We start from the raw sequence: 19,912 nt of genomic DNA on the forward strand, positions 1-19,912 counted from the left end.
TTGACATACTCAATGCTATAGAACAAGGTATGATAAATGTGGTGAACATAAATTTGTAAATATCTACTAACGCCCCCCCCCCCCCTTTTTTTTCTCTCCACATCGGTTTTATGAGTGCTTAATATTACAACTTTGTGTGTATGTTGTGTATGTGTACATATATGTATGTGTATATATATATGTGTGTGTGTGTGTGTGATATATATATATATATATCACACACACACACACACACACACACACCGTGTGTGTGTGTGTGTACAGGGAGGTAGGTTATGAATACAAGCCAATGCCAGTAGGTAGGATTGATTGTTGCCGGCAGCCAGTAGATGGCACCCAACAGAGTAACATTCAATTGTTGCTGAGATCAGCAGCATCACCTGCATTAGGTTCGCACTCCCAGGCGGGTGGCAAGCTGAAATGGGCGAAATTTGGGACTCTTCACATTGTGCTCATTATTATGCGTAAAGCCGCTAAACCAGACCTCTCTGGGCATGATCAAAAAAAAAAAAAGAAGCTATTATTGATTATCTCCCCCAGATTGGTGATTACTTTAGGTGGGAGATCGGGAGCGAGAAGACAACTGAATCTTGATGAATGAGCAGAATCTAGTATTTAAAATTTAGTAGCAGCCAGAATCCTATTATATGAAACAAACTTCCAATTCTAGCTACTACTAAAGTATACGAAATGTTAAGTGTGGTTTTTTTTATTTTTTTCTTCACTTCCTTTTTTTTCAACAGATGTGTTTTTGTTAACTATACTACTTAGCACTGAAGGCTCTAGAGAAACAGGTTTTGCAGCACCTACCTTTTTGAGATCGAATTAATTAGAAAAATTACCAAGGGAGGCTCGAACAGAAATACTCAGTAAGTGCCTTTATTGCAAGTGCTGTGAACATGCTAACCCACAGCTCTGATTACTTGTCCCAGATCCGATGGTTTAATGTGCATTAGTGGCATATTTACTGCATAAAATAAAGGAGATCAAATAGTGACCATGCCATCATCCTTTTCCCTATGCGGTATATTACAGCTGCTAATTGAATCTGTTTCTCCCTATATACTTTAAAACTTCAAAAAATCAGGAGTTGATTGTCTCTGAGCCATCCTGCTGCAGTTCAGTTTACAGTGTGACCAAGTGACTGAACCAAATATAAAGTAAAATAATGATCAGGCTTTGGTTTATAGCCAGTGGACCAGTAAATTATGGCTGCAGCTAGAACACAAGTTTTTATAGTGAACTGTGACCCTTGAGTTTAATGTTCAGCGCATAAAACCTATGTGTAACTTAAAAGACTGTGGAACTATTTGTGCGTAATACCTTCAATGCTAGCAGTGTTTTTCCCTTTGAGAAATGAAGATCTGTAACAGGATACCACAGTAGTTGAGAATTGAAATCGAGCTGAAAGACCTTCACCATTTGCCTCCTTTCTGTTCACCAAACTAGTACAAATTCGAATTTTGGTGTAATATCATTTCACTTCTACACATCCTGGGCCTGATTCTGGTTCACTTGCAAAAGCAAATTCATTCTTAAATGGCCAAAACCATGTGCGCTGCAGGGGGAAGGGGTTGGGGGGGGCAGTTGTAACATGCAGAGAGAGTTAGATGTGTTCGGGGTTTGTACTCCAAACTGATATCTATATTTCAGTGTGCCCCACCTGCAGTGCACATGGTTATGTATATGTATGTATATGTGTGTGTGTGTGTGTGTGTATATATATATATATATATATATATATATATATATATATATATATATATATATATATATATATATATATATATATATATATATATTATTTTTTATCCTTTTGCAAGTGAACCAGAATCAGGCCCCTGTGTCTGGTTTCCCTTCTTTATAGAATTGATACTTGATAAACCAGCTATAAAACACTGCCTTGAGTAGTGCTATAAAATGTGTGTGTGGCTGGTAAGTCTTTTTTTAATGTATAGCCATTAAAGATCAGGGGTTGACTATTGCACAGCTTAAGCCCCATGCACACTAGGTGATATTGTTCACAATATCGCTTAGAAAGGGCTTTCTGAGCGATATTGTTTACAATATGCCTTACTGTGTACACTCCATGTCGTTAACACTGGCTGCAGCATGAGTGTTGACTTCACCCAACCAATAACAGCGTCAGCTGGGACCTGTGTAGTGTGTATGGGGCTTTACAAACTTTTAAAATTGTTCATTTTACTCTGTCAAAATGTTTAAACAAGGATATTTTACAGTGCCAGGGGGAGAGTGCCAGTGTCAGTGAGGTGGGGGGGCTGGAGTTGGGCCCTCTCTGGGCAGAGTTCCACACCGCTCGCTGCCCCCGATAGAGTAGCAGTACCTTGGGGGCCACAGCAGTTGGGTCTGCCCAGAGCTGCCCAGAGCAGAGCCGAAAATTTCAGCGCGCCTGCGGCGCGCAGCACCAGCTTCCCGCCTGCTGAGCTTCCGAAGTTGGGCTCCTGCAGTCTCCTGGAGGACTGGGGCCTGCAGGCCGGAAATCCCACTTTGTCCCAGCTGGGTGGCGCAGTCTGTTGACGCGGAGGGGGCTCCTGCTGGGCCTGGTGGATCATTTTGAGAGTATAATCTAACCCACAAATGTGATACTCCAGATACTTAACTAGTTGAAAGGAAGGCCAGTTTTATAGCTTCTCTAGTGACCAAACCCATTTTGCACCAGGGTTTTCAAATCATCCATAAGTCTTTTCACGTGATTAGCAAACCCAATGTACCATTAGAACACTGGAGTGATGGTTGATGGAAATGGGCCTCTATTTTGTAGATATTTCTTTAAAAACCAGGTGTTTGCAATAAGTATAGTCATTTACCACATTAATAATGTATAGAGTATGTATTTCTGATGTTCTATTCATTGAAAAAAACAGTGCTTTTCTTTCAAAAATTTGGAAATATCTAAGTGACTTCAAACTCTTGAAGGGTAGTGTATGTATGTATGTATGTATTCTGAGGGCAGATTTGTTTCTTTTTTTTTCATTTGCGTGTGTGTGTGGACATATATAATATATTATGAGAGAGATCTAGCTATAGCCTTTGTTTGTTTTTTTTGCGACCCTCAGACATGTGTCTCCTCCACCTGAAACTTTAGGGTTAAGCTTAAGCCTAGGTATCTCAATATTTATTGCTGAACCAAGTGTTGCATACCCCTGGGAGTGTCCGACATGACTGTACCTGTGATAGACAATTGCACTGTGGAACGGTTTACAGCCCCCATTCTCTGTCTTCTAAATGGTATAGACCAGGCATGTCCAACGTTGGCCCTCCAGATGTTGTGAAACTACACATCCCCCAGCATGCTTTGCCATAGTTTTAGCATTCTCTAATAGCAAAACTGTGGCAAAGCATGCTGGGATGTGTAGTTTCACAACATCTGGAGGGCCAACGTTGGACATGCCTGGTATAGACCAAACAAGCTCTCGATAGTGTAATATTATTGGCCTCCGGTTAAACAGCAAATTCTTTGTACCAGACATCCTATTAATGAAGGCACATCAACGGGTTATTTTCCTGTCGTATAGTATACAATTCTGTAAACCGGAAAGGCACCCGATAGTGCAGGATTATTAACCTCCAATATCACAGGCAGGGTATGTCTTTTGCATACCGGGTATCTTCTTGTTCGATGCACAGCAAAAAAAAAAAAAATATATATATATATATTTCGCTGTCAATCATAGGTGTAAACAGCACCCCGTACTTACATACCCCTGGATGTGCGTGCAGATTCCTGCATACCTCCCAACAGTCCCGATTTTATCGGGACAGTCCCGATTGTCAGGGCCTGTCCCGCTGTCCCACCTGCGGGCGGCAGTGTCCCGCGGTGTGGGGGGCTGTTGGGAGTACCCCCTGTCAGCTGCTCTGGGTCATGCCCCACAGCGGCAAAATGGGGGCGTGGCCTGCAGAAGAGCCGCGAGTATAGGCCACGCCCCAAATTAGGCCACGCCCCCGAAAATTTCGACGCGCAGCACCAGCTTCCCACCTGCTGAGCTTCCGAAGTTGGGAGGTATGGATTCCTGGACAATATATATATATATATTAATAAAAAACGGAAACAATAAAATTATTCAAGTTGACCACATTGGGTAGTGGATGCTGCCCCTGCCTGAGATTCGGACCTGTTGGGTGTCAATGCTCTGTTGGATGCCAGAGTTTTCTTTTTTCTCCTCCTCTCTTGGCAAGTAAACATGTCAATTAGTGGCAGCCAGGATGAACAACAACTGATCCCCTCCCCCATGGTGTAATTTGTTATGTTGGTAATGAACATGTTGCCGTGTGCAGAATGTTGACATGTTCAGTGCCTACATGTGAATAGCACATATTCTGCATAGACAAGCTATATAGGATTAGTTGTACAGAAAGATTGAATTCACAGATGGTGCGCTCACAGGTGAAATCAGCAAGTGCAGTATAGGTGTGATTATGGAGGTTATTCCACAAAACCTCTGTGTTTTTAGACAAAGCTGAGAACAAAAGGTAATAACCCCAAAATGCTTCTGCGCCTACATCTTATAACATGTATGTACAGAAAAAATGGCTTATCTTTCAATCCACTTTATGGGGAAGTCAGCATTCCATATTCAAGAAATGTCCAATGTTCACCATGAAAAAGAAGTATATAACAACATCCATAGCGTAATACAGTCTTAATACCGCATCATAAAAACAGCAATGTAGGGAATATACCCCTAAAATACAATAAAAAGCAAATGACCAGATCCTATTGAGAACAATGTTATATAACACGTTCTCAAATGAGCATGTACATTGACAAGTGTGAAGATTCACAGCAGATGTAAGTAAGGGAGGTAGCTTGTAATTACCAAGTGATGTGGAGAACTAGATGGATTTGTTCTCAAACAGGCTCATGAACATACAGGCAAAACATCAGCACCAGGACTCCTGCAGCAAAGATCCCAGTCTGGCTTCTTCCGTCCCCAAAGGATGTGATTGTCTTCACACTACGAGTGTAGAAACTCCAACAATTACGTCCTTTAGGACCAAGTCGGTTTTCTTCCCTTTCCTTTGTTCGGTGGGTTTTATAATTGAATCTGCATTTTTCTTAAGACCTTCTAATGCTTCTCGTTCTTTGAAGCTCAAGTTGCACTTCTACCCACTGGTGTTCAAGTCTTTTTAGTCATCTTGCACCAATAAGATAAATGCATTGATAAAACTTCCCTTTATATGGGAAGGGAAGAAAACCGACTTAGGCCTAAAGGATGTAAGTGTTGGGGTGTTTCACTTTTTTTGTGCCAACAGGTGGTATTTCATGCCCTACCATCCACCACGTGGGAAAAATAAAATAGTGTGCCGAGCGTAGCGAGGGGACGCAGTGCTACGTTTCAGTGTCCATGTCGAAATGCAGGACAAAATGTCGACCTTTTGACTGTCAACCTAATGCATGTCGATCTTCCTACATGTCAACCTAATGCTTGTCCACCAACATGCTGTCTACCCAATGATCCCAGCCAATTCCTCCACAGAACTGCCACTGGATCTGCAGGAAGTCCTCATGAGCTGATCAATGGACCCATAAGACATTTCTTGAGATGCCATGCCATGCAAGTCACCACTACATGACTGGGGACACTTTGTTGACTTTCTAATGATGTTACCCTTTCCTAACTATCGACATAGCTACTATGTTGACATGCTGCATATCAACATTTTCATGTTGACATAAATGTTAAATTTAGAGTGATGGACAAACAGGTGCTGCACCCTGCCAAAACCTCAAAATGCACCCTGCCCTTTATATGTGTGGCACTGTGCGCCCTTACGCTGGCCCCAACGCGCTGACATGCCGCTGAGAACTTTCGGGGTGTGCCATCATGTGTAATGGGCATTATGGTGTGTGGTATAATGTGTAAGAGGCATTACAGTGTTTGCCATAATTTGTAATTGTCATCACAACAGAATATGTAATGGGCATAGCAGAGAATGACAATGTCTAGTGCAGTGTGCAATTTTTTATATGTTTTTTTTGTTTTGTTGAGCAGACTTCAGCTGACCTCCTTTCTTCACTTTGGTCTTGACATACACATTTTATTATAAAAGATAAAGCGGTGCTTTAATTTTGTTTTCTAAAATCTAGGAGCCAGGATGAAAGTGTCATCCTGACCACCTCCATGTGTATTTACAGCTTTTGTTTTAGTTGCGCACACACACACACACACACACACACACACACACACACACACACACACACACACACACACACACACACACACACACACACACACACACACACACACACACACACACACACACACACACACACACACACACTACACGTTCTAGTTAAGTCTTTTATCCATATTAATTTTACCCTACTGATGAAGTAATGCTGCCAAGGCTATAATTTGGATAAGAAAAAAATGAAAGTTTGCAGCTTTGTACAACCATTTCCCTCCCTCCTTTGCTTCCAGGAATTGTGGGAGTAACATAACTCTTGTGTTGATACACTGAGGCAAGCTGCTTTCTGAAAGCTGTACTAACTCCTGATCTATTATCTACACTACCTAGGTCCACCCAGGTTTGAATGCAATTATTGTGTTTTTAGATATGTTAAGGCAAGTGGAGTTTAAAGGTAGAGTGTAGTTCTGTGAACTTTTATTTTCCATTAATTAAATATCTAGTTCATGTATTTCCCCTTAACTTTTCATGTTCCATGGCATATTGTAGTCATTTGATTGTCATATTTTCTGACATTGGCCATTACAGTTTATGGATCTGGTAAATAGACTGGGAGTGCTGCCAACTTCTACAGAATTATGACACAGCCGTTTCCTCGCCACCCTAATAATGCACCTTGGGGTGACTGTGTGCCCTTTACTGGCAACTGCATGATTAGGTCCTAACAGAGCAATTCAATTGTTTCTCCATTACGGTGAGTAACTTGAATTGCTTTGTTTGGGTGCCCACAACAATTGAGTCACCCATTTATTTTGATGTTTTTCAAGACTGTAGAAGACCAAACAATTGGTTATGGGCAAAATTGTCAATGTTGTGGTAAATGTTTGACTTTTTTATCATATGTATTACCATCATCCCGCATCTTCGCCGTCCGCTGCGGGTGTTACGGGAGTGGACTGGACCACTTTCCATAGTGTTATAAGCAGATGTCTGCTTGGAGCAAGGGTATACATACAGACGTGGGGATGCTGGTGCTTAATATTCCGACACAGCATCCCAAAAGAGGGAACCCTGACAGGATTCATGTAGGCACACTTATTTTCTCATTGCCTACTAAACCCTCCCTCCTACAGCCTAGTTCTATCCCTCCCTGCTAGTGCCTAACCCCTGTATCCTTCCACTTACACCTAACATGGCAGTCTACCCTATCACTCCTTGTACACTTACATTCGGCACGTCATTGATGTTTGTCTGCATTCTGTTGCTGTTCTTCTGATAGTTGTAGTTGAGATGATGTCGTCGGTATTGGATGCATCCCATCCAAAGCAGCGACATGACCTCATGTTTGTGAAACCATGACGTTTGAACATGTAGTCCAATCTGATGATATTTTCAGTGACTGCATTTGGTGGGGCATTTGCTTTCCTAGCACCGCCGATATAATTAACTATATCAGCGCTGTCGTATATCGTACACTGTGTACAGGCATTAACAGTCCATGTTTATGTATATTCAGGATTCAGCATGGATGGTTTATGAAAATAACTGAGTTAGGGGCAGATTTATTAAGCTTGGAGAAGAGATAAACTGGAGATAAAGCGGAGAAAAGGTAAAAGGAGATAAAGCACAGCCAATCAACTCCCAACTGTCTTTTTCAAACACAGCTGATTGGCTGGTGCTTTATCTCCTTTTACCTTTTCTCTGCTTTATCTCCAGTTTATCTCTTCTCCAAGCTTAATAAATCTGCCCCTAAGTCACCTGTATTCGGGCATGGTTATCGGTAGAGCCTGGACTGTTAGTGTGCCATGGCGACTGTGGTTTGGAATTCCTTTTTTATCGTGTGTAAAGTATAGCTGTAACTTCAATGCAAATTTTTTCTGATTTCATACTATGGGGGATGGGGGGGGCTAGTCAATGCTGTCTTTCCCGACAGCATTGTAGAGGCATCTCGGCAGAACGAACGAATCCACATCCATTTCCGTTTCCCTTTTTCGTCATCCGGCAGGTAGGACATTGAATCCCACCTGCCGAATCACAGTCGAGCGGGCCGAAAACGGGCCAGGGTCATGACTGTCGGGACATCCCAACAGTCGTGATCCGAGATTCAATATAATCTAGTCCCTTGTCCAGGTCAGCCCCCCAAGCTATTTTTGCAAGTATTAAGGCTCAGAGAATAAGATGGAAATTAGCCCTAAACTAGTTTAACCCTTTCAGCCAGATGCACTAAGCTTCAAAAGTGATAAAATGGAGAGTGATATACAACCAACCAATTAGCTCCTTCCTGACCTTTTTCAACCATAGTCTGTGACATGGCAACTTGGAGCTGATTGGCTGGCCGTTCATCACTCCATTTTTTCACTTGAAACTTAGTGCGTCTGGCCCTTTTGAGTGCCAACGTTGCTGTGAGAGATCCTCAAAGTATCCGTACAAAATGCCAGCGCTCGCAACAACTTTTTTTGGGTGCAATATTTAACTAAACTTTGCTTAATTGACTCGGCTGTATTTATTTATACTAAAAGAACAGTCGCTGTGAGCGAGGCTGGCATTTTTAGGGGATGTTTTGAGGAGCATTTAGAGCAACATTGGCACTTAAAGGGTTATTGGCGATATGTTGCCCATTCCAGTTTATGGTTCATATATATTGCGAACCCGTTGTCATATGTGTATACCCAACTTGCTTGTCATATCATGTCGGCTGTGGAAGCACAGCACATGACTGATCTATCTAAAGATATCTGCACATCTGGCTGTGTGTATGGGCAGTACAACTACTACCCATATGGTTGTTGCAGGGGCTGATGTCACAGCTGGGCAGGCAAATTCATATGTCCACCCAGCTGGATAAGAGGAGTGACACACCAAGCAGTCAAACAGCAAGTGTATACTTATCTGATATTTTGCATACTGTATTATGGGTTTAAAACAATACACTATAAGAGCATACTGTAATAGTCTATAGTAGAAATATGCCTGCCATGTACATTATATACATTGTATATTGTCTGTTTAATTGCTTTGTATGTTGTGGAGAAGGATTTAAAAGTCCTGATAGCCAGATTCCCTAATAATTCCTATGAGAATGACTCTAGTTCTCTTAAGTGGAGGCCGATGTCCATCCTGCTGCAAACAGGTCTACAGCAAACATAATAGGAAACATCTGTTCATTTTAATGAACTATCATAAAACAGAACTCTCATCAGCAGCATTTCCACATCACTAATTTCAATCAACACTATGTAAATATCTCTCTTGACAGTCATTTGTGAAAAGAGATGGTGAACGCGTCACAATCGCGGGTGGGTGTGTAATTTAAAATGACTTATATCCAAATGTAGATGAGCCCCAAAGCAGTTAGTAAGAGCTAATGTGCTGGGAAATGGCGCCGATGTTTCAATGTAAATGTATCTGTTTCTCATTCCCTTTTGCCCCCAAAAATGTAACCGTGTAATGTGGGCTAGGTGAAATGAGGGAGATTGCTGTTATTTTAGGGAGTCTCCAAAATGCAGGAGGGAAGGCAGCTATGTATTTACCAGAAATTTCTTTTTTTTAAAGCACTACCGGGGACATCTGTAACTGGCGCACTATACATGTTCAAGAAAATTATTTCTTGCCATTCCAAGTCAGAACACAAACTTTGTTTAAGGTTTTGAAACTGTGTTTCATGCACAAATAAAATATGTTTTATGTATTTCATGTGTTTATACAACATAAATACAAGATACCTCAAGATTCCTCATTGAAATCTAAAAATATTCCAAAATGTTGAATAATGCATTGTCCAAAAGCCAAGGGTGGATTGTGAACAAAGATTGTCCCTGGAAACCTTTCTAGAAGTGGTCTCACATGAGCAGCACCGAATTAAATGTAGGTGGTATCATCCCTCAAAATAGGTGGGATTAATACATAACTACACCTGGGTGGAATTCAATGTGCTTGGCAGTCTAGTAGTCCCTAGACTGTTAAACTGCTGTCACAAACCTCCACATTTCAAAAAAATACCTAACTCCACCCACTGAGACACAACGAAGACCCCACACTGCCATCATGCAGACAATTTATTACCATAATCCCCTGAATACCACAGCCATATACCATAAACAATGTATTACCATAATCCCCTGAATACCACAATAATCTCATTATCCCCGGAATACCACATTAATATCATTATCCCCTGAATACCACATTAATACCATCATCCCCTGAATACCAGTCCTCCCCCAGTGGATCCAGTAAATACTCCAGAATTTGATACACCCCTAGATGCCACCCAGTCAGGGCCGGCGCCACCACTAGGCAGCTCTAGGCATTTGCCTAGGGCGCCGGCACCTGGAGGGCGGCAGTTCGCCCCTCACTGTGTAAAAAACTTGCGGCCCCGGCGTCCCTGCAGTGCTGTAGCGGGCAGGGGTGTCCGTGCCGTGGGGGAACCTGCGGCGCTGTCATGTGTATAAAGCTTGCTGCGGCTGGCGGGGTCCCTGCAGTGAATAGAAAATAACTAGCGCTATGCGCGGGAAGCGCTAGTTATTTTCTATTCACTGCAGGGACCCCGCCGGCCGCAGCCAGCTTTATACACAATGACAGCGCCGCAGGTTCCCCCACGGCACGGACACCCCTGCCCACTGCAGGGATGCCGGGGCCGCAAGTTTTTTACACAGGTACCACTTCCCCCCCGGCATCGGGGCGCCCCCACCCCGACTTGCCTGGGGCGCTCCGGTGCCTAGCACCGGCCCTGCACCCACTCCTGTACCTGGTGCTTAGTGGGCTATTCTGCTTAGGGAATCGCATCGCATTGCATCGCATGGGCCATTTTAGGGCCATGCGATGCGATTTTCCTAAGTAATTTATTCACTGCTCTCTCTCAGCCCCGGGCCATCTCACCTCCCGCAAAATCAAATGCGATTGCATGGGATTTTAGATCGCATGCGATTTTATAGGGTGTGCGATGCCATGACATTAGGTATACAATAATATGATTGTATGTCCCAAAAATAGGTTTAACGCACCCCCCACTATCCACGCCACCCCGTGTGTGTGGCGAGCGCAGCGGAATACATGTAAAGTATCCACGTCGGCGTGGAGTCGATTTTATATAGTGTGGGGAATGCAGCCAGCCACCAAGCCCGAAGTGTGGCGAGCGGACGTGGAATACATGTAAAGTAATTTGCGGGGCTCGCTGCGCTCGCCATACTATATAAAATGAACTCCACACCGACGTGGATAGTGGGGGTATGAAAAGGTCAGAGGAAGCGATCCGCCCCTATGTATGGTTATAGCAAACCGTTCCATTACCTGGTAATATTTTAGCCACTCATACTGCATCTTTAAGGCCCCCATACACTACGGCGATTTGGGCTGATTTTGCCCGTTCACGACGGATCGGCCTGAGAAATTGGCCCAAATTAGATGTCTCCGATGTACCATCGGGTCTGATGCGCGGTCCCGTGCATCCTCTGACTCGGGTTCCAGCTGCTGGGAACAGGAGTTACATGCGATATATTGCATGTAAAAGGACTGCATGCAATTCTGCTGCCTGGGAAGGTAACATGCGGGGGATCAGATGGCCATACACTTCTGCGATACATCTCAGTAGTGTATGGTCACCTTTACAGTGGCCAGTTTCATTTATCCAACACTTGAAGGGTTTTAATGGTATGCAGTTGATTAACTTCACTTCAGTTGATCAGTTGATGAACACTATTTCCAGCAGAAAAATATTTTAAGAATATACATTTTAAATTTACCTGTGCAGGCAATGTTTATTAAAAACAAACTCTTTCTTAATCGTAGTCTTTTCATAGAACATCTGTGCCAGCTTAAGTCTCCATCTTTTAAGTTTCATTATTTTTCCCTAGAAGTTTAATTATTTTGGTTGTTTTTTATTTATTTTTTTTATTCATTTTTATACTGATCTACATTGTTTTATTTTTTTAGCGGGCATTCGACGAGCTTCTCTCTTCTGGTATCGCTAACGGGCCTTTTACCATGAGCCATTCCACTCCAGCTACAGGTACAGTGAGAGTCTTATGAGAGCCAGCGTGCTGTGCTTTGCTGGTCTCTAACCAAGTAAATAATTTCTCATTGCAGCTTTCACACATTCTCAGTAGATGATCTGGATAATTGGAAATAAATTTCACGGGAAGGAGATATATGTTCCTTTGAATACAATAGAAGCAAAATCGTTACCTAGCAAGACTTTCTAAATTTTGGTTTATAAATACCTCCTTAGTTTCTCCGAGCATTTGCTTTTACTGGATTCCTGGGTTTAATTTATCAAATAGTTGATGTACGTTTTTGACACTTGAAATCTAAAGGGCGTAATTTTCTTCCTTTTGGCTTCTGCATTTTTTTACATTTTGTATATAAGAACTTTATTCTTGTTCATAGATCTTCTATATAACGTATTCTTGTGTGTTTTAGCTATATGTGATGTTACAGGAAAAATATACATTTGTAAAATGTCCCATAACAAAACTGACTAATTTGTTCACAAGATTGTTCAAACATTAAGGTGGTTAGGGAGGTTCTCTTAAGTTATGACAATTGTACCAGAGGAAGCAACATCGTTTAATAGCAAATATTTAAAATTCTGTTATGTTGCGTGCACTTTTGAATGTAAATCTGTGGGTTGCAACATGCCTTTTCACATTAGAAATAGTTTGAATTGTTGTTTAGCTGTCCTTTCTTGGCAAGCTATTGCATAATACAAAATTCAAGTTGGTTTATATTAAATATACTAACAAAGGCCCATACACACTGTAAGATTATCTTTCTGATCTGGCTGTTTGAAATTAATATCTGGATATTTTTGGGAGCAATTGCTACGAAGGGTAATATTCAATCTGGGATTCCGACTGTCAGAATATACCGACAGTCAGAATCCCGGGCCTTTTTTCACTCCGCTCGACAGGCAGAATTTAATGTTCCGCCTGTCGAGTGTCAGAAAGTGGGCGTGTCGGCAGCGGATTGTCAAGTAACGGACGTGAAATAGACAATCTGCGTCCGTTTCTGGCAAAACAGATCCAATCTGTTTTGTTATAATCTGGCTTCATTGACTAGGCGGCGGCCACAATTGCCCCCCGGCGAAAATAGCGGCCAAGATACCCCTCATGGAAAACAAACAAAAATATATTAATTTAATATTACACATAAACAAACATAAATATATATATTATATAAATACATAAATATTAAAACACAGTTGTAACCACAGGCACCTATGACAAAATGGTGTGGGCTGAAAAGTTAAGTGGAATCTGGTCCTATATGTACTGCTGTTAAAAATAGAGGAGAGGGATTAAATAAGCACAGTCTCCAATGTATATCTCAGTGGTTGAATAAGGAATAGTAACCATAAAGTGTCCACCTGGGGAATAATTCCGTCTTTGGAGTCTCGTAGTGTTAGCACTTGTGAAAGTTCCCAAAGGTTGGCGGCTGGTCCGGATCCTATGTGGTACAGTGGTGCATAAATTGGAGTGGTAGGTGAATGGGATCTTAGCTAATTTGAAAGACATTGTAGTTAACCTGTGTGCATCCTGAAATGTATTTAATGTGATTACATAATGTTAATATGCCACTACAGAACAGAATGCTGTAAAATGTTTATTCACATCTGTACTGGCTCTAATATCCTTACTGCAGACACATGCATGCACAAACTGGGTTAAAGGTAGGCCGTAACCATTTAACCTAACCAAGGAATACAGAGTGGCCTATGTGAACACACAAACTATATACAGATAGTAGCACCCTGTTCAGATCCCAAAAAATTACTCTTAAGGTGCCAATACACGCTCAGATCCCGGCGTGCGTTCTGGGCTTAAATAGCATCCATCACATTGCATTGCATGTCTTGTGCATGCAATGCGATGCGATGTGATGAAAAGAGCAAGTACAAAAAGTATGTGCAGCACATACTTTTTGTACTGTGCGATGAGGTGCCGCGGGAGTGCGCACCTCAAAGCAAACATCGGACCCGCCAGGATCGGTACGTGTATGGGGACCTTAATAATGACCACTGCAATCATTCCCACACATAGCAGCTACTTGCACTTGTTACAAAACAAATGTAAATGCTTTCAGCTAATTTCTGTAATTTCTCTATATGGGAGTGTGGGAGGTTTATTGTTAATTTACGGCAAAATAGAGCAAGAGTGAAAGTCATTATACACCATTTTCAATTTAAACAGTTACTATTTGTAAAATATATATTAATATAAAAATGTATTTGTAATGATTTGCTTGCAGCTCAAGTCTGACACCTGAATCAACATTACACCAGATTTCCCGTGGTAGCATTTTACTTCCGTTCAGTCACCTAGTTTGATGCTCCTGTAGTGAGATTGGAGTACAGACATAATGCTTGGTATGTGCTCATGAGTATTCTAAGTTTACCATAGATCATATGTCATAATGCCGTTTTTAAGTCGTGCAGTTGTAGAGCAGGATACGTTTTTAATCTATAATTAATAAAAAATTCTGTTGTATAAACACTAAAATTCTGAGTCTCTGTTTGCCTTGCAGAACTTTATTACATTACCTTACAGTGTTGGACAATTTTATAGTTGATTTGTCTTTCTTTGAACCCTTTATTGTACTCAATCGTTAGTCACTCTTATCAAATGGTCACAACAGCTGGAGATTCTTTGCTAAACTTGGGAGGAGTAAACATGTTGAGAACTAGACTAGAGATGTCTCCTCATATATATCGCATATTTACGTTTTAAAGTGCAACATATATGTTCATTTTTATGCTCAGTACACACTATGCAATATATTGACCATTTGAGTGAATGTCTAATATATTGCTGGAAGGTGTAGCCAAATTTATTTCTGTGAAAGATGTCATTCAGACTTGAGCAGTGCCCACCCAGCAGTGCAGCACCGCCTCCCACCTATACACTTCGCTGCAGGTCTTGACCTCACAGTTGGGTGAAAATGTTCATCTAGATCAGGGGTGGGGCCATTTGGATATTTATAAAATCCTTCGGGTGCCATATAAAAATGATCAACTTAAAAATTACATTATACACACGGGCAGCAGCTTATACATGTGGGCATTATACACACTGGCAGCGGCATATACATGCGGGCATTATACACACTGGCAGCGGCATATACATGTGGGCATTATACACACAGGCAGCGTTCTATACATGTGGGCATTAAACACACGGGCAGTGGCATATACATGTGGGCATTATACACACTGGCAGTGGCATATACATGCGGGCATTATACACACTGGCAGCGTTCTATACATGTGGGCATTAAACACACGGACAGTGGCATATACATGCGGGCATTATACACACTGGCAGCGGCATATACATAGAAACATGCGGGCATTATACACACTGGCAGCGTTCTATACATGTGGGCATTAAACACACGTACAGTGGCATATACATGTGGGCATTATACACACGGGCAACATTTTATACATGTGGGCATAAAAAGTGACAGTGTGGAGGAGGGGGGGGGGGAGTTGTCACCCCCAAACAGGTTTATGTGATTATGCAGCACTGGGGAAGGGAGGTCTTCATGAGTGAGGCTGCTGCCGGTCACTGGGTGGTTGGGTGAGGGGAGCGGCGCAAGAGGCAGCCAGGGACAGCAGGGAAAGGAGGTGGCCCTTAACACCGTCCTCCATTTACCTTGTTAACAGGCATTGGCTTCGGCGGTGATGGCAGCTGCTGGACTCCTCTCGCAATGCTCCCTCCCATGCAGTGCATGGCGGGTGCATTACAACACTTGCGAGAGCTTCATAGTTTCTACCGCCCACAGTAATTGGCACTGGCAGGCACAGGGCGCCGCACGCGCCAACTCCACAGCCCACAGTGATTGGCGGGCGCCGGGAGCGTCAGCTCTACAGATCTCCCCCTTATCTTGCTGGGCCGGCCGGCCGGCGTATCACCTCACATGTAACGCAGGCAGGTATGCGGGTAGGCGGATGGGCACGCGGGCTGGAGGTTCCCCACCCCTGATCTAGATGTTATACAAGACTGACACAGGCTGCTCTACACAAGTTTTTGCAGCGTGTACTTGGACTTGCACCAACTTGTGTAGACAAACCTACTTTTTCACTAAACATTGTGATGCAAAATTGTGACTTTTGTATAACCTATGCACAAAGTCACAGATTAAGCATATTAAGCGTATTGGGGGTGTATTGGGTTCCTCATCAAGTATTGGAGGGGCAAAGTCACAAGAAGAAGTGATGAGACCTTTATCTCAGTGATGCAAGAAAAAAGCAGTATCGGGAACAAATCTGCATTTCAATTCACATGCCATGTGGGCTTTTTTTATGTAATTGTGGTTATCAATTGCATGAAAAGTGTCCAAATTGCATGTGATTGACAGCAGGTCCAATGCGATGCGCGATCCCCTGTGCCTCACCTTGGAGCCTGCGAATTGCACTGGTTATGGAAGCAATATGTTGGATTGCTTCTGAGCCGGTAATCTTGGTTGGGATTGCATGCGATCCTGAAGCCCAAGAACTTTCTCAAGGTGGGGTCGTGGATGACTTCTCGAAAGGGGAGTAGTCACCCTAGTGCAGGCTTTCCCAACCACGGTCCTCAAGGCACACCAACAGTGCAGGTTTTGTAGATATCCAGGCTTCAGCACAGATGGTTTAATCAGAATCACTCAGGTACTAATTGTCACCTGTGCTCAAGCCTGGATATCTACAAAACCTGCACTGTTGGTGTGCCTTGAGGACCGTGGTTGGGAAAGCCTGCTCTAGTGTATGCCTAGCTTTTAATTCACCAGTTGATCCAGAAAATATTGTTACTAGAAGTGGATTCATTACTTTAGCTCAAATTGGATTCAGCAATCCTTCATATTTCCTTCTTCAAAGGAACAACTGCACTTGTTTAAAAAGGGATGCACAATAGTACAATAGTGAAGTACAATTTTTACAAGTTTAATAAAAGACAAGTTGCATGTTCCTCAAATATAAAAACAGACCTATTAAAATTAGAATGTTATTTTTTATCTATATATATCTATATCTATATATCTATAGATATATAGATATATGTCTATATATATATATATATATATATATATATATATATATATATATATATATATATATATATATATATATATATATATATATATATATAGTCGGGATGCGGCGGCACTCAGTCATGAAGAAACATAGGTACAGCCTTTAAGACGCCAACGTTTCAATATTTAATTATATTTTCGTCAGGGCAGCAATTACATATATAAAACTCACCATACTTATAGTGCAGACCATCACCAGATCCTCCCTCGAGGCAGACGCCGAGCGCAGTCAGAGTCGCAAGCCGAAGTCATCAACCCGTGATACCATCACCACCATCTTGGTTACTGGAAACATAGCATACAATTCAATGTACAAGTACTGGCAAAAAGTCAGTCATAGTAGAAAACGGCAAAGGCTGCATAAACAGAACATACACGAATACATAATATAGATAATATACTTATAAAAAGCATTGTAGTCCCATAGTCTCGTTAAGTCCCTTGGGGCTTAGAGTGTCAAGTAGATAAATCCACTTAGATTCTTTTTGGAGCGAACACTTAGACCTGTTCCCACCACGACGTAGGGGTGGGACATGGTCTATAATGATATGCTTCAAAGCAGTAGGGGAGTGACCAGCCTCTGCATAATGCCTGGCAACAGGTTGTGTACTGTTGCCAGACAGCACAGCGGCCCGAATTGCCTGCCTGTGCTGCGCCATTCTGGTCTTGAATTGACAATCAGTCTTGCCGATGTAGTATCTGCCACACGGGCAGATAAGGGCATACACTACAAAGCAAGACGTGCATGTTAACCAGACAGGCAGATAAAAAATACTGGCTCATCATAGCTTCAGACCCTACCCTCACCTCCCTGAACAAGAAAAAGATATATACCTATAATTTTCAGTGGAATAAATAAAATTTGTGTTGGTCCTATATTGCCACCAAGTACACACCATGGGCATTGTTGTCTAACAAAAGTGTATACTTGTTACGCAAATTACATCACTGTTATTTCCATGGGTTTTTTTTTATGATGATGTGACCTTATGTATAGATTTATCAGATGTTATTTCTAATTTGTATATACTTTTCTCAGTGTTTGTTTAGTATTACATTTGCTTCCCATTTTGATGGCTTGAAGATGTTAAATTTAATTATTGTACTAGGCGGTTTCAATTCTGTGGATTGTAAATGCAAATTCACACAGACTAAATGGTTTCCTCTATATTAGACTGAATTATGTTTGAAACTAGGTAATTTATCGCGCCCTACGGGCGCTCTTCACACCATCGTAAGGGGCTACACCCCCTTAACATTTAAATGCCTTTTATGTGTGAAATATGGCCCGCTTTATGGCAGCATTGGTGGTGTTTCTGTGGAGCGGCCGGATGTTCGGGGCTGCTGTTGCCTAAGGATGTTATTTCCCGGCCCCCTGTTAAACTGAAATGATTTGAAATGATTTTGTAAGTGCCCCTGGCTCTACTTATTTTAAGCATAAGGAGAGGCAGGTGTGATAGGGAAATGTTGGAGGGTATGATGTATTGGGGGTGGGGGGGGTGGTGGTGATGTATGTATGCATGTGTGTTATGTTTGTTTGTATGTATGTATTTATATGTGTATGATCTGTATTGTAGTGTGTATATGGATTGTAGTGTGTGTGTGTGTGTGTGTGTGTGTGTGTGTGTGTCAGTCCCTGGGAAGGTGACTCCCATGATCTCCACTCCAGTGCTGTTAAAGTGCTAGCTAAATTATGGGTGCCGGGTTGCTAGGGAGCACTAGGTGCAGGAGGGGAAATCAGTGAAGGGCAGGCTGCAAGGGGGTCCACCGCCGACCGAGTGCACCGCAGGCAGAGCTGACCCAGCCGCCCCAAGTCCCGGGCGGGTGTAGGAGAGAGCCGGAGTGGGCGGATGACGTATGTGCCAGCTCCGCGCCTCACAGGCAGGAAGGAGCTCCGGGCCTCAGCAGCAAATGTAAGTCCCAGTTGTAGGGGAGAGGCAGGCCGCTACCTGCAGAGAGACAGGAGGTTTCTCCCTGCTCTGCAGCGATTAGCTCTCTTAGAGCGGTGTGTAGGGCAAAGGCATGGGACCCTGTTGAGGCTGGGTCTCACCTTTCTCAGGGAGTCTGGAGGGTTCTAATAGCCACTGGAAGCAGGAGCCCCAGTGAAAGTGGACTGCTCCCAATGGCCGCCAAGCCATGCCCTCCCACTGCATTACAGGCAAACAGAACACCACGCCGCGGGGTGAGTAGAGGATACGGACATTAAAGTCGTGGAAACAGCACAGCAACATAAGCAGACTCTGCCACCCTGTGCTGCTGCACAGGCCTGGCACTGACTCAGTCTCACTCTCTTCATATATTCTAATCCAGATCCTTGTATTTGTATAACGCTGGGCGGAGTTTCACTCTATGACTCTGCCCAGCGTTATACACACACTTATATAAGAGATGTTATGTGCTTATAATACTTAGGGACATTTCATTAGAAGTGATGCCAGCAAGATGTTCAGTAAAAGAAGCAATATTGCTCTACTGTAGTCCATCAGAGGGCACATTGTGCATATTTGTCTTGCCTTGTTTGCGTACAGCTATTATCCACTAAGTATTCTCTTTTTTTCTTTTTACCAAAACTACTACTGTATTTGCTGGCGTATAAGACTACTTTTTTCCCCTGAAAAACATGCCTCCAAGTGGGACGGTCGTTTTATGTGCCTGGTGCACTTATCTAACAAACTCTATATTTTGAGTGGAAATG

The 19,912-nt window shown here is 42.6% G+C and overlaps 1 protein-coding gene across 7 annotated transcripts in view; it reads left to right on the top strand.

Annotated features, from left to right (window-relative positions):
* PTBP3 (polypyrimidine tract binding protein 3) overlaps positions 1-19,912 on the top strand; it is a 188,963-nt gene that overhangs the window by 82,549 nt on the left and 86,502 nt on the right. For 2 of the 7 annotated variants that reach the window (XM_083179472.1, XM_083179473.1), the window contains exons 2-3: positions 12,082-12,157; positions 14,395-14,512. The exons of 2 other annotated variants lie outside the window; for them this stretch is intronic. In XM_083179472.1, the coding sequence (XP_083035598.1) occupies positions 14,506-14,512 (7 nt within the window). In that variant the 5' untranslated portion in view covers positions 12,082-12,157; positions 14,395-14,505. The remainder of the gene's footprint in view (positions 1-12,081; positions 12,158-14,394; positions 14,513-19,912) is intronic. 3 more of the 7 variants (XM_083179477.1, XM_083179471.1, XM_083179474.1) reach the window with 2 other exon arrangements.

The sequence above is a fragment of the Crinia signifera genome, chromosome 1 (genome assembly GCF_055691185.1).
Source record: "Crinia signifera chromosome 1, ASM5569118v1, whole genome shotgun sequence".
In the NCBI taxonomy this organism is placed as follows: domain Eukaryota; kingdom Metazoa; phylum Chordata; class Amphibia; order Anura; family Myobatrachidae; genus Crinia; species Crinia signifera.